This window comes from Triticum dicoccoides, chromosome 5A (genome assembly GCF_002162155.2).
Source record: "Triticum dicoccoides isolate Atlit2015 ecotype Zavitan chromosome 5A, WEW_v2.0, whole genome shotgun sequence".
NCBI classification, from domain to species: domain Eukaryota; kingdom Viridiplantae; phylum Streptophyta; class Magnoliopsida; order Poales; family Poaceae; genus Triticum; species Triticum dicoccoides.
Window position 1 is genome coordinate 659,667,514 of NC_041388.1, and position 13,149 is coordinate 659,680,662.

A 13,149-nucleotide genomic window follows, 5' to 3' on the forward strand; every position below is an offset into this window, starting at 1 on the left:
ACCGCCAAACTAAGCAAAATATGATGCATAAAGGATAAACATCATATGCAATCAAAATATGTGACATGATATGGCCATCATCATCTTGTGCTTTTGATCTCCATCTCCAAAGTACCGTCATGATCTCCATCGTCACCGACATGACACCATGATCTCTATCAATGTGTCATCACATGGTCGCCTCGCTAACTATTGCTTTTGCAACTATTGCTATCACATAGCGATAAAGTAAAGCAATTACATGGCACTTGCATCTTATGCAATAAAGAGACAACCATAAGGCTTCTGCCAGTTGCCGATAACTTAAACAAAACATGATCATCTCATACAACAATTTATATCTCATCACGTCTTGACCATATCATATCACAACATGCCCTGCAAGAACAAGTTAGACGTCCTCTACTTTGTTGTTGCAAGTTTTACGTGGCTGCTACGGGCTGAGAAAGAACCGTTCTTACCTACGCATCAAAAACCACAACGCGGTATAGTGATTGCTTTTTGATCTTCAGAAAGAACCATGTTCATTGAATCCAATTCAACTAAAGTTGGAGAAACAGACACCCACTAGCCACCTGTGTGCGAAGCACGTCGGTAGAACCAGTCTCGCGTAAGCGTACACGTAATCTCGGTCTGAGCCGCTTCATCCAACAATGCCGCTGAATCAAGAATCAACTAGTGACGGCAAGCAATATGTATATACCCACGCCCACAACTCCTTTGTGTTCTACTCGTGCATATAACATCTACGCATAAACCTGGCTCGGATGCCACTGTTGGGGAACGTAGTAATTTAAAAAAATTCCTACGCACACGCAAGATCATGGTGATGCACATCAACGAGAGGGGAGAGTATCGTCTATGTACCCTCATAGATCGTAAGCGGAAGCGTCATGAGAACGCGGTTGATGTAGTCGAACGTCTTCACGATCCGACCGATCCAAGTACCGAACGCACGGCACCTCCAAGTTCAGCACAGGTTCAGCTCGATGACGTCCCATGAACTCCGATCCAGCTAAGCTTTACGGGAGAGTTCCGTCAGCACGACGGCATGATGATGGTGATGATGTTGCTACCGACACAGGGCTTCGCCTAAGCACCGCTACGATATGATCGAGGTGGATTATGGTGGAGGGGGGCACCGCACACGGCTTGGAACAAACAACTTGTGTGTCTTTGGGTGCCCCCCTCCCCCGTATATAAAGGAGTGGAGGAGGGGGCGGCCCTCTACTATGGTGCGCCCTGGGGAGTCCTACTCCCACCGGGAGTAGGATTCCCCCCTTCCATGTAGTAGGAGTAGGAGAGAAGGAAAGGGAAAAGAGAAGAGAAGGAAGGAGGGGGCGCCACCCCTCCCCCTAGTCCAATTCGGACTAGGCCTTGGGGGCGCACAACCTCCCCTCTCTCTTTCCCCTAAAGCCCAATAAGGCCCATATACTCCCCGGCGAATTCCCGTAACTCTCCGGTACTCCGATAAATACCCGAACCACTCAGAACCTTTCCGATGTCCGAATATAGCCTTCCAATATATCGATCTTTACGTCTCGAACATTTCAAGACTCCTCGTAATGTCCCTGATCTCACCCGGGACTCCGAACAACCTTCGGTACATCAAAACACATAAACTCATAATATCGATAATCACCAAACATTAAGCGTGCGGACCCTACGGGTCGGGTTCGATAACTATGTAGACATGACCGAGACTCATCTCCGGTCAATAACCAATAGCGGAACCTGGATGTTCATATTGGCTCCTACATATTCTATGAAGATCTTTATCGGTCAAACCGCATAACGGTATACATTGTTCCCTTTGTCATCGGTATGTTACTTGCCCGAGATTTGATCATCGGTATCTCAATACCTAGTTCAATCTCGTTACCGGCAAGTCTCTTTACTCGTTCCGTAATGCATCATCCTGCAACTAACTCATTAGTCACATTGCTTGCAAGTCTTATAGTGATGTGAAGTACCGAGAGGGCCAGAGATACCTCTTCGACAATCGGAGTGACAAATCCTAATCTTGATCCATGCCAACTCAACAAATACCACCGGAGACACCTGTAGAGAACCTTTATAATCACCCAGTTACGTTGTGACGTTTGGTAGCACACAAAGTGTTCCTCCGTTGTTCAGGAGTTGCATGATCTCATAGCCATAGGAACATGTATAGTTATGGAGAAAGCAATGGCAACAAACTAAACGATCATCGTGCTAAGCTAACGGATGGGTCAAGTCAATCACATCATTCTCTAATGATGTGAACCCGTTAATCAAATGACAACTCATTTCTATGGTTAGGAAACATAACCATCATTGATTCAATGAGCTAGTCAAGTAGAGGCAAACTAGTGACACTCTGTTTGTCTATGTATTCACACATGTACTAAGTTTCTGGTTAATACAATTCTAGCATGAATAATAAACATTTATCATGATATAAGGAAATAAATAATAACTTTATTATTGCCTCTAGGGCATATTTCCTTCAAGGCATGCCCCCCCCCCCCAATCCCAATCCGAATTGGGAGGGGGCGGCCCCCCTTTCCTTCTCTCCTTCTCCCCCTTCCTTCCCTCTCCTACTCCAACTAGGGAAGGGGGAATCCTACTCCCACCGGGAGTAGGACTCCCCCCTTGGGCGCGCCTAGGAGGCCGACCCTCTCCCCCTCCTCCACTCCTTTATATACCGGGGGGCACCCCATAGACACACAAGTTGATCATTGATCTCTTAGCCGTGTGCGGTGCCCCCCTCCACCATAATCCACCTCGGTCATATCATTGCAGTGCTTAGGCGAATCCCTGCGTCGGTAGATTCATCATCACCGTCATCACGCCGTCGTGCTGACAAAGCTCTCCCTCGACACTTTGCTGGATCGTGAGTTCGTGGGACGTCACCGAGTCGAACGTGTGCAGATCGCAGAGGTGCCGTACTTTCGGTACTAGGATCGATCGATCGTGAAGACTTACGACTACATCAATCGCGTTGTCATAACGCTTCCGCTTACGGTCTACGAGGGTACGTATACAACACTCTTCCTTCTCGTTGCTATGCATCACCATGATCTTGCGTGTGCGTAGGAATTTTTTTGAAATTACTACGTTCCCCAACAGAGTCAACCTAGTCAAGCACTTTGACTTGATTCGCCGTCACCTGCACTATGGCCAACTCCACCACGTGACCCCAAACGGACGTCTGATTTGGCCGAATTTTGTCCCTTTGGGTAGGGCGATGGGGTCGTGTCCGGGCCTGTCCTGGGATGTGGTGGCCGTGCGCCCAGTGCGCGGCCGCATCCGTTTGCCCCATCTTGTCTGCCTCCATTTTAAAAAGACAACAACGTTTCAAATGCCAAGCCCTAGTTCAGGCCAGCGGGCCTAGTTCACGCTGGCAATAGAGCCAGCGGCCTACATGTCCATCGCCGGCAACACAACCAGCCTTCAAAATGAATACTTGTCCTCGCCGGCAACACAGCCAGCCTCCAAAATGAATGTTTTTCTTGCCGGCACAGAGCCAGCGGCCCAGCGGGCGGGCGACACCCATGCCAGCCTCCAAAAAGAACGGCCACGGCCGATCGAACGACCTAGTTTAGGCCGTCGGCATCGAACATCTTCTTCTGCCTGGCCTCGAACCAGCTCCTCGTCTTCTCGCTCATCTTGGACAAGTCCACGCTCATGATCACAAGGGCCACCTCCTTTGCTTTGGTTGTGGCATTGGTGGCCTCGATGTTGAGCTGCCTCTGCCTAGCCGAGACATTGGCGGCCTCGATGTCAAGCTGCCTTTGCTGGGACGCCTCCTTCATGTCAATCTCCCTCCTCTTGGCCGCCTCCTCCATCTCAAGCTTCTTCCTTTTAAGCTCTAGGTATTGCTTCATTGCTCGTCCTTGCTTTGCCGCTTCTTCTCGTCCCTCACATCCTTTTGAGACATCATGCCATGCAAAGTCTCATGCAAGGCCATGGATGAGGCATCACGTATGTCATCCACCTTGGAGTTGGTCTTGCCTCTCGGCCTCTTCAACGCCTCGCCATCTCCACCTCCGGTGAACTTGGCCGTCTTCTTGCCTCTCTTCCTTTGGAGTTCATAGTATTGATCCTTGAACTTAGGGCAATTGTTGATGATTGTCCAACAATGCGTAAGAGTGAATGGCTTGTCATTGTGCCGGGCCTTGAATGCTTCCAAAGATTGAAATGCCTACACCACATGATCAACAACAATTGAACATGCAAACATATACAAGGCCGAAGTCTCATGGCCGTAGCAAGGAAAGGACTAGGATAAGGAGATCATACCATGTCCCCAACGCCGAGACCACTCACAGGCTGTGCTTCAACGCTCTCAAATGCGACGCAATACTTGTTATACTCTTGATGATGAACAACCACCTCTTTTGAATCGAGGTGATGCCACAGTTGCTTGTAATTTGATAGGGCTCAAACATCTTCCTTTCATGAAATGTTTTGTGGACTCTCGTCCCAAAAACAAGGCCCTTTTGTTGCGCGTCGGTCTTCGGATCTTGGCTAATCTCCATCCAACATTGGCAAATCAACTTGTCCTCATCTTGTGTATATGAACCCGTGCGAATGCTCTTCCTCCTCTTTTGTGCTTCCACTCTTTGGGTGAGCTCGTCGATGAACAATGGCTCGCCACCAATATCAATGTCATTGACTTCTTCTTCATCACCATCTCCTTCGCAATAGATGTCATCGTCTTCATGCCACGAGTCACCATGGTCGTAGTCAGCACGGTCGTCGGCCTCTTCATCGGCAACGTACTGGGCACGGCCATCCTGACTTTGGGTCTCGTCGGGGTCGTAGGCACGGCCATGCCCACCCTCAAAGATCACATCCTCCATGAACTGGTTGTAGAAGGGGTCGTCGACCGGTGGCATTGGTGTTGGCATTCCATCAAACAAGATGCGGGGGGACGGCATGGTGCCCGTAAACGGTGGCAGTGCATGCTTTCTTTGCATCTCGACGGACGGCGGCCGACCGCCACTGCTGACCCAGGCGTGAAGTTTAGGTCGATGACGACCGAGGGGCGCGGGGTGGACGGCGCGATCACGCCAACATCCGGGGACCCCGAGAAACGGCGACTGGCCGTGCGGAGGCCGGGCGACCGACGAGCCTGTGCTCGCTGGGCCGACGGCCGCTGCAGGGAAACCGGCCGGACGACACATGCCAAGCATGAGGAGGGCGTGCGCTTTGTTGACGATGTCCTCCTTCTCGTCGACCGCGGCCTTGCGCCGCGCGGCCTCCATCGCATCGCGCTCGGCGGCAAACTTGGCCGCGGCGGCATTGACCTTGACGACCGCCCTCCGGCTCCTCCTCTTCGCTGCTTCCGCATCCAACTTGGCGATCTCCTCCGGCGTGCACTCCGCACGCGGCTTCCTTGGCGCCTTGGCCGCCTTCTTCTTCACCTTTCCGGGTGGGTCGACGGCCAAGCCGCCGGAATTCGGCTGGGCGTCGGCCATGGATGGGGGAGGGAGGGGGCAGCGGGAGGGACGTGGGAGGGTTTGGGGAAAATGGCGCCAAATGGGGCGTGGGGGGTTTTGCTTTGTGCCACCGACAAGCGGGCCAGGGGAGGACAAGCGCGTGCGTCCCGCCCGTCCGCGCGTTGTCCGTTTCACCCTAAAATTGGCGCAAACTTGGGCCGAGGATGGGTTGAAAGCGGACAAAAAATGGACAACAGTCCGTTTGCTCCCGCGCGCTGGGCCGCCTCGTTTGTCCCTTTTACTCCAAACGGACGGGACCGGACAGGATGGGGTCGCGCGATGGAGTTGCCCTAACCAACCCCACTCCACTCCTACTCCCCGGATGAACTCCAACAAAGAAAAAATCGACACAGGAGCAAAAGCCCTAGGCCGCTCAAAGGTGCAACCAAGCATTCCAACGTTCCCCTATTAGGGATCTCTTAAATTGGATACCAAGCGGTATTGAGTTTAATACTGCGGCAATATAATCCTCCTTATGTTACGCAATATTATATAAGGAGGAATATTGCAAAGCCAAAGACGTCTCTTCTAGCCATGTATCCTCTAAAATCTAGTAGTGACATCATTACCAACTAGGAACTTCACCCTTTGAAAGAAAGACAAAACTTATATATAGACTAAAAAAAGATCAGAGGGAGGAAGTAGCTACCAATGAGTTTCAGCAAGTTTTTTTTTTTGAGAGTATGCCTAGGCGTACCATAGCTTTATAGAAGGCAGAAATGAAATTACAAGAAGCTACCACTCGTTGCGAACAACGAGCGTAGCACACACCACACCACTCACGACCAAGATTACAAGCGGACAACACCGCAAAGCAAGCTACAACACAGAAGAGCCTATCCTCAGCTGACACACACACCGCGTCTCGACCGACGCCGGATACCTCCGAAGACCACCACTTTCCATAGAACATCGCTTGTCGACGCACCATCCACTCTGAGCGCCTAAGAGGAAGTGGCAAGTGGAAAGCGGGACTTGCTCCAATCTAAGAGAAGCACCTTCTTGAAGACACCAGCGATGAGCGTACATAGCGCCGCAAAGAATCAACAGAGGACAGCGACGAACACCGAAGGAGAGCAATAAGGACCCGACCATGTCTCCACACACAAAGCTCCCAACAGAGATACGGCGTCGAGGACGCCGCCAATGTGCCGATCCAACATCGAATCGAGGCTTTCGCCTGGAGACAGCCACCAACTCCAAGTGAGCGAGGGGCATGGCGCACACACCTCGGCGGCGCCTTCAAGAAGGAAATGACACCCACAGGTGCCATCGTCGCCGGCCCGGCATAAGCCAAGCAGGATTTTCATCCGCGCAAACGCACATCACCACGCCTCCTGGAAATGGGCTACGCCGTCCAATTTGCCTCGCACCACCGCCACCGCAACTCTAATTCGAAGTAGCCGCAAAGCTGAGGACCGTCGACCGGCTGCATGACCAAGAAGAACCCGGCCACCGCACCAATTCCCAGCCTGAACAAGAGACTGCAGCCACCCCCACCTCCGGCAGGGCCCATGACCGTCCGCAACTGCCTACGCCCACTCCAAAGGATGGCCTTGCGACGGACGGACCCGCTCCTCCACGAAGAACCAAGCCGCGCCACCGAGAGAGCCCCGCCACTCACCACACCGCGCAGAGGAGACCGGCCACTCGCTGCTCGCCAAGACTCCATCTTGGCCGAGCCATCGCAGCGCCGCCACCACCAGCCTGGCGTGGGTTTGCTCCGCTGCCTCCAGATGACGCTGCCACCGCCCAAGCACACCACCACACTGCTGCCAGCTCCGTCCAAGCCCGCTACCCTGCCAGACTCCATGTTGCGCATCCGCCGCCATCCTCCTCCACCAGCAGCCGCAGATCTGGCCAAGACGAGTCCCGCCACGAGAGAAACGCCGCGCCGCCACCGGCACGCGCGCTCCGCCACGATGACGCGCCTCCACCGGCCAGCGGTTGCGCTGCCCCACGCCACCACCGCCAGCAGCGCCATCCGACACGCCGGCCTCCGGGATCTGCCGTCTTGAGTGAAGAAGAGGCCCCCCGCGGCCCCCGCTCCAGCCAAGGGCGAAGGAGATCCCGCCGCCACCGACACCGCGCGGGCTTTGCCCGGCGGCGGCAGGGGGAGAGGGAGCGGGTGGGGGTAGGTTCTGGCGGCTAGGTTTGGGGCGCCCGAGTCGCCCGCGGGGGAGCGACGCGGGGCCAAGAGTTCTTGGGGCCGAGTTCCAGCAAGTTATCTTGCACTCGTGGATGAAACACCTCCAAGTTATCCTTTGAAACTCTGAATACTGCCTCTCGAGTCTCGAGTGACACGCGTCAACCTAGTCAAGCACTTTGACTTGGTTCGCCGTCACCTGCGCTCACCAATCCCACTCCGCTCCACTCCATTCCTCCTCCCCGGACGAACTCCACCAAAGAAAAAATCGGCACAGGAGCGAAGCCCTAGGCCGCTCTCCCCTGCTCCGCGTCCATGGCGACGGACGCCTCCCCCCCTCCGCCGCGCAAGAGCCCGGGGCCTCAGCCGGCGGCGGACCCCCCTGAAGGCGCCTCGCCGCTGCCGGCGGGGTACATCTTCATGTGCAGCGGCGAGACCAGGCCCGAGTGCTTCAGGTACAGGGTGCTGGGCCTGCCGCGGGGGAGGCTGGACGCCGTCTCCCGGATCAGGCGCGGCGCCGCGCTCTTCCTCTACGACTTCCACGCCAAGCACCTCTACGGGCCCTACCGCGCCGACTCCGACGGCGGCCTCGCCCTCGAGCCCGCCGCCTTCCAGGGCCGCTACCCTGCCCAGGTACCGCCCCCGTCCCCGTCCCCTGGCGATTCGTGCTCATAAGGTCTGGAGTTTGGTATTAGTGGGTGGAGTATGCTGGGAATCATGGTTGATTGTGCGCGTATGAATCTTTCCACCCTAAAGAAAGAATGGAGCTTGAGGATTTACGGCTCCATGTGTCACTGAAATGTGGGTCCTGGTGCCACATTTCAGTGGCAAATCACCAGGTCCAACCTTTTTTAGACAGGATATTAAAGAAAGAGAAGAGTTTTCACTTTTCACCAAGTAATTAAGCCACTATCACAAGTTTACGATGCGATGATTGATGAAAAGTTGGGAGTCAACTCAAGGACTGATGCTTGTAGCATACAGGGAGAACCTGAAATACATTAGTTACAAGTTAGAACAGTAATGTTTCATTCTCCAGCCATACAAGCATTTTGGGTCGCCCACTGTCGGTCCCTCTTAATCAGTCGTAAACTAATTTTGTAATTTACTACTGGCTTTGGCAATGAACTTTGCCGCACTTTCTTTTACGCATGGTGAAAACTCATTTCCAGTGCTATTAATGATACGTATTTTGTAAGTCCGTTATCTCCCAAAGGAGTCGTGACTATTTTAATTTTCTGAAATTTGATTCATCTTGGCTCATATTATGCTCTTTAGTTTCCAGTGACATCCAGCAATCAACTTCATAGGTTAGCTACACATTATTATTATTGTTCATAAACTGAGTGTTTAGTGTTCTTCTGCTATGTGCAGGTCAAATTTGTGATTGATGGTGATTTCATGCCTATCCCAGAGAGTAGCATAAGAAATGCCATAAGAGAGAATTATTCCCGTGGGAAATTTTGGCCTGAACTTACCTTTACGCAAGTAAGTGGGAACCAGTGTTTATTTATGTTTTGTACACTTGAGGAGAGGTGAAACGAACTGTGCTGAATCTTTCTTGTATGCTTGTAACTCCTGTACAAAGAGGTTCTAACTTCAGGCAGTCTGCCAGATGAACACTCATTTTCGCTTATGTATGGTCTTTTGCATACAGCAAAGTATCAAATTAGTCAATTCACATCTTGCTGTGCCTAGTTTGAACTTTGAACAGTAGTTTCCACCCTTACTTCAGTACTTGCTGTTACGGTGTAAAGTGTAAACACATGTAGAAGCAAGTCGAGATTGATAGGGATTATTATGTAATCTGTATTCACTATGGTTTAACTTTGAAGAACTGAACTTATCTTTGCAATGCGTTTATCCTCCCATCTTTCTGTTCTGTCTTAATTTTATCAGTCCTTAGCTGTGAACTATATCATGCATTTACCTGCACAGAATTTTCAATGTTTTTGGTAATTCTGTTGTAGGTTGAGAAACTGAGAGCATTGTTCCGTCCAGTTACTTCACTGCCAGTGCCAGAGGCACCACCCCTGCATTATGTTGACAACAGGCATCCCGCTCAATCTGCTGCTTTTCTGCCTCCTTCAGCTTCATACCCAACACAGCCAACTTCTTATGTGCATCACCCAAGCACTTTTGCTCCTACTCCAGCTGCTCATCTGGTGCCAAATCAACCTTACCCACGCCCAGATTCTCACCTTCCTGTGACTGCTCAATACACAACACCTGCTTACTATGCGACCCCAACTGCGTATCCGTATCAAGCAGGTTATCAAGCATATGGTCCACCTCCTGCCACCTACCACTACGCCCAAGCGCCTCCTTTGCAATATCACTATGCGCAAGCCCAACACCCTGTGCCAGAACATGTTACAGACCCTGCCTATTCCTCTGATCCCTACTATGCTGCTAATCGGAATGATCCATATCGATATGATGCTGTGAAATCTCATTACCAGGAAACTACTTCTGGGAGGTATGTATGGTAGCCACCGATTGGTCCTAGTACTTTCCTCTTTCCTAATATCTGCTACATGCGAAGAAATCATTTTACAAAACAATCTGTATACATCCGTCAAATGTCGGCCCGTTGATGTCTCGAAACCGCATTGTTCAGCTAGTCTAGATAGTTCCAAAAAGAAACTACTTGCAGGGACAATGTGGATATAGATACATACTTTGCGTGTTGGAACTGCCCATTTATACATGTGTTTTTCCTTGTGGCTACATGCACAAATAATTGATGGGTTTGTACTTTTGCCTCGTACGTTCTTGTGTTTCAGAGCTGCCTATGGTGCACCACCACATGAAGCAGCCGCGACGAACCTGCAGCTCGTCAGGCACCATGGGTACGCTCCAGGCAGCGAGGGTGCAGCCGGAGGAACCCCACAGCGCAGTGCTGAAGGAGCAGCGCCGGCGACCGATGATGACAACTGGCCGCCCGCCCCAGCGACCACACAGGCTGTGCCATCGGTGCATGGCGTCGCAGCTGCACCAGCTTACCTGTGACCATTCAGTTCTTTTTGCTGGTGTGCTTGACCAAGGGACTGGGATTTCAGACCGGTGAAAGATGGCATCGCTCTCGTTTCTGCTGATGTGTTTGGTATGATGTACAGAAGGATTCAGCTGCTGCTCTTTGGTTTTGCGCAAGTTGTTGAGATGGGTCATTGTGTTCGTGGGTGTTTTTTTGACAAAATTGACTCCTTATCGAAAGTTCAGCCAAAAGATAATCCTTTTGCTCAACTGAGTGAAATGAAGTTCCCAGTACAAGATTCTCACCGTTTTTTTTAATCAAATCGAGATAGCAATCGTAATCCAACTCCCTGAAGAGATGGTTTTCCCTCTCAAGGTTGCTGGAAAAAAAATCCAGAGATATTATGATGCTAAATCACCCAGAATTATTACAAGATAAATCACCCATAATTATTACAAGTATTATTGTTATCTTGATGTTCATGATGATAAGTCACATGAGAGTCCTGCATATTTAAAATAGGATTTTTGTTGTATCTCAAATAAGTCGAGTAGTTGTCCAATGATGAATTTGGAAGACGTTCATAGTCTGAACCGCGGTGTGTTGCAGCTAGTTTGTCGTAGTCTTTTGGCACAACGATCACCAATGTAGCGCGGCCGTTGGATCCTCTGCGCCGGTCGATCTCAACGGCGGAGGACGCGCCCGACGCGAGCCCCGCAACCCCATTGGAAATGGCGCTGTCGGCGCAGGCCGCCGTCGCCCCGCGTCTCCTCCACCCTCCCTCGCGCCGGCTCACGTCTGCTCCAAGTACGGCGCCTCCTCTCCTGCCCCTCCTCCGCTCCGGCTCCGTGTACCCCCGGTGGACGCGGCGGGCGAGCGTGCGGGTCCGCGCGGGCGCCGGCGGCGGAGGCGAGCGGAGGAGGGAGTCCCCGTACGAGGTGCTGGGCGTGGCGCCGTCGGCGTCGCCCGCGGAGATCAAGCGCGCGTACCGGCGCCTCGCGCTCAAGTACCACCCGGACGTCAACAAGGAGGTGCGGTGCTCCCATCCAAGCAGCAGGATTCAGCGATGGAACTAGCTTCAGTACTGCTACCCCAATGGAGATTTTGCTGACCAACCTCCTGGTTCAATGCAGGCGAATGCTCAGGCCAAGTTCCTGAGGATCAAGCACGCCTACAACACGCTGATGAGCTCGGAGGGCCGGTCCAAGTACGCCGATGCAGAAGAGGAGTTCGATTGGCTCGGTACTGACATCTCCTCTCTTCTCTTCTGCTCCAACAAACCATGTTTTGTTATACTCACTGAGATGGGCATCTCATTGAAGTTTTCTGCCAAGAAACTACTGTACTTGTAGATTTAAGGTTCCATCGCAGTCTTCTTTCTTTGAATCTGCAAGTAAATAAGATACTTATTCAGACGTAAACAAGCGTGATTGATCGAAAAGTGTTCATTTCGCTGACACCGCTCCGGTTCTCATTTTGTAGCGGCTATCATTAAAAGCATGGAAGCATATCAATATCAGGACTCGGATGATGACCTGGATTTAGACTGGAAACCTGAAGGCCTGTGGGAACAAGTGTTTGCGTACTCTCTAATTATATCCATGCTTATCTACGTTCTCACATAATGCACTTAGATATGTTTGTTATATATACTTGGATGTTCTCACACTTTTAAGGATGTGAGAATACACTTGTGTTCCTGGTTGTATATGCACCCTATATGGGATTTTTTTTAATATTTTAATAAAAAGTCAAAATAGGTAAGAACTATTTTGACAAAAAACTTGACTTACCTTTGCACCAGTATATAAATTTTCACGAAAAAAATTAAAAGTTGACTTCACAGCAAAAAAGTCAAAATTAATTTGCTATTATAGGTCACTATTCACACTATTTTAGCCAAAATTTTGTCTTTTTTGAAAAGAAGTCAAAGGGATATTTTCTTTTTGTGGATTTTTTTTCTCACGGGTACAATAAAAGGTGAAGTTTATTTCAAAAACATTTTCAGGATTTTTTAATTTTTTGTTGAATTACTAATTTTTTTTCATATAAGGTGTAGATGTCCACATAGACCACAAATCCGCCTCCCATGCTTATCTACCTTCTCACATAATGCACTTAGATATGTTTGTTATATACTTGGATGTTCTCACACTTCTAAGGATGTGTGCATTTGCATTTCTAAAGCAAATCTTAAAAAAAAACACAAATAGGGGGAGCTCAATTTGTATGTCAATCATCTCTTCTTGATGCATTGTTTCGTAATTATCTCATGCTATACTCAATGGCTTTGTCACCAATCATCAAAAAGCGGAGACTGAAAGTGGACCTCCATTACCCTAGTTGGGAGTAAAATTCACCTACGGTCGCTGGACTCATCCCCAAACTTGACATCGGTCACCGGACTTATGAATACCTTGATAATGGTCATGAACGTTACATCAGTGAACAGAGACGGTCACCGCGTACGGTTTGGCTTCGTATTACGCCTTACGTGGCATACAGTTTGACCACTTGACCGACAATGTGACAAAAGTGTG

At 50.6% G+C, this 13,149-nt stretch overlaps 2 protein-coding genes across 2 annotated transcripts; both read left to right on the plus strand.

The window, feature by feature from the left end:
- Nucleotides 1-7,820: 7,820 nt before the first annotated feature.
- LOC119303847 (extensin-like) lies at nucleotides 7,821-10,905 on the plus strand. The gene is made up of 4 exons (XM_037580996.1): nucleotides 7,821-8,265; nucleotides 9,007-9,120; nucleotides 9,603-10,111; nucleotides 10,419-10,905. The coding sequence occupies exons 1-4, from the start codon at nucleotides 7,948-7,950 to the stop codon at nucleotides 10,642-10,644; spliced, it is 1,167 nt and encodes a 388-aa protein (XP_037436893.1). The 5' UTR covers nucleotides 7,821-7,947; the 3' UTR covers nucleotides 10,645-10,905.
- A 435-nt stretch (nucleotides 10,906-11,340) lies between these two features.
- On the plus strand, nucleotides 11,341-12,234 carry LOC119303850 (chaperone protein dnaJ 39-like). Its single transcript, XM_037580999.1, has 3 exons — nucleotides 11,341-11,640; nucleotides 11,743-11,851; nucleotides 12,092-12,234. Exons 1-3 carry the CDS (start codon nucleotides 11,341-11,343, stop codon nucleotides 12,232-12,234), a joined length of 552 nt encoding a protein of 183 aa, XP_037436896.1.
- The last annotated feature ends 915 nt before the right edge of the window (nucleotides 12,235-13,149 follow it).

Coding starts and splice junctions, on each gene's coding strand:
- LOC119303847 (XM_037580996.1), top strand. CDS start 7,948: ATGGCGACGGACGCCTCCCCCCCTCCGCCGCGCAAGAGCCCGGGGCCT. Junction 9,121..9,602: donor CTGAACTTACCTTTACGCAA/GTAAGTGGGAAC, acceptor ATTCTGTTGTAG/GTTGAGAAACTGAGAGCATT. Junction 10,112..10,418: donor CAGGAAACTACTTCTGGGAG/GTATGTATGGTA, acceptor CTTGTGTTTCAG/AGCTGCCTATGGTGCACCAC.
- LOC119303850 (XM_037580999.1), top strand. CDS start 11,341: ATGGCGCTGTCGGCGCAGGCCGCCGTCGCCCCGCGTCTCCTCCACCCT. Junction 11,641..11,742: donor ACCCGGACGTCAACAAGGAG/GTGCGGTGCTCC, acceptor GGTTCAATGCAG/GCGAATGCTCAGGCCAAGTT. Junction 11,852..12,091: donor AGAGGAGTTCGATTGGCTCG/GTACTGACATCT, acceptor CTCATTTTGTAG/CGGCTATCATTAAAAGCATG.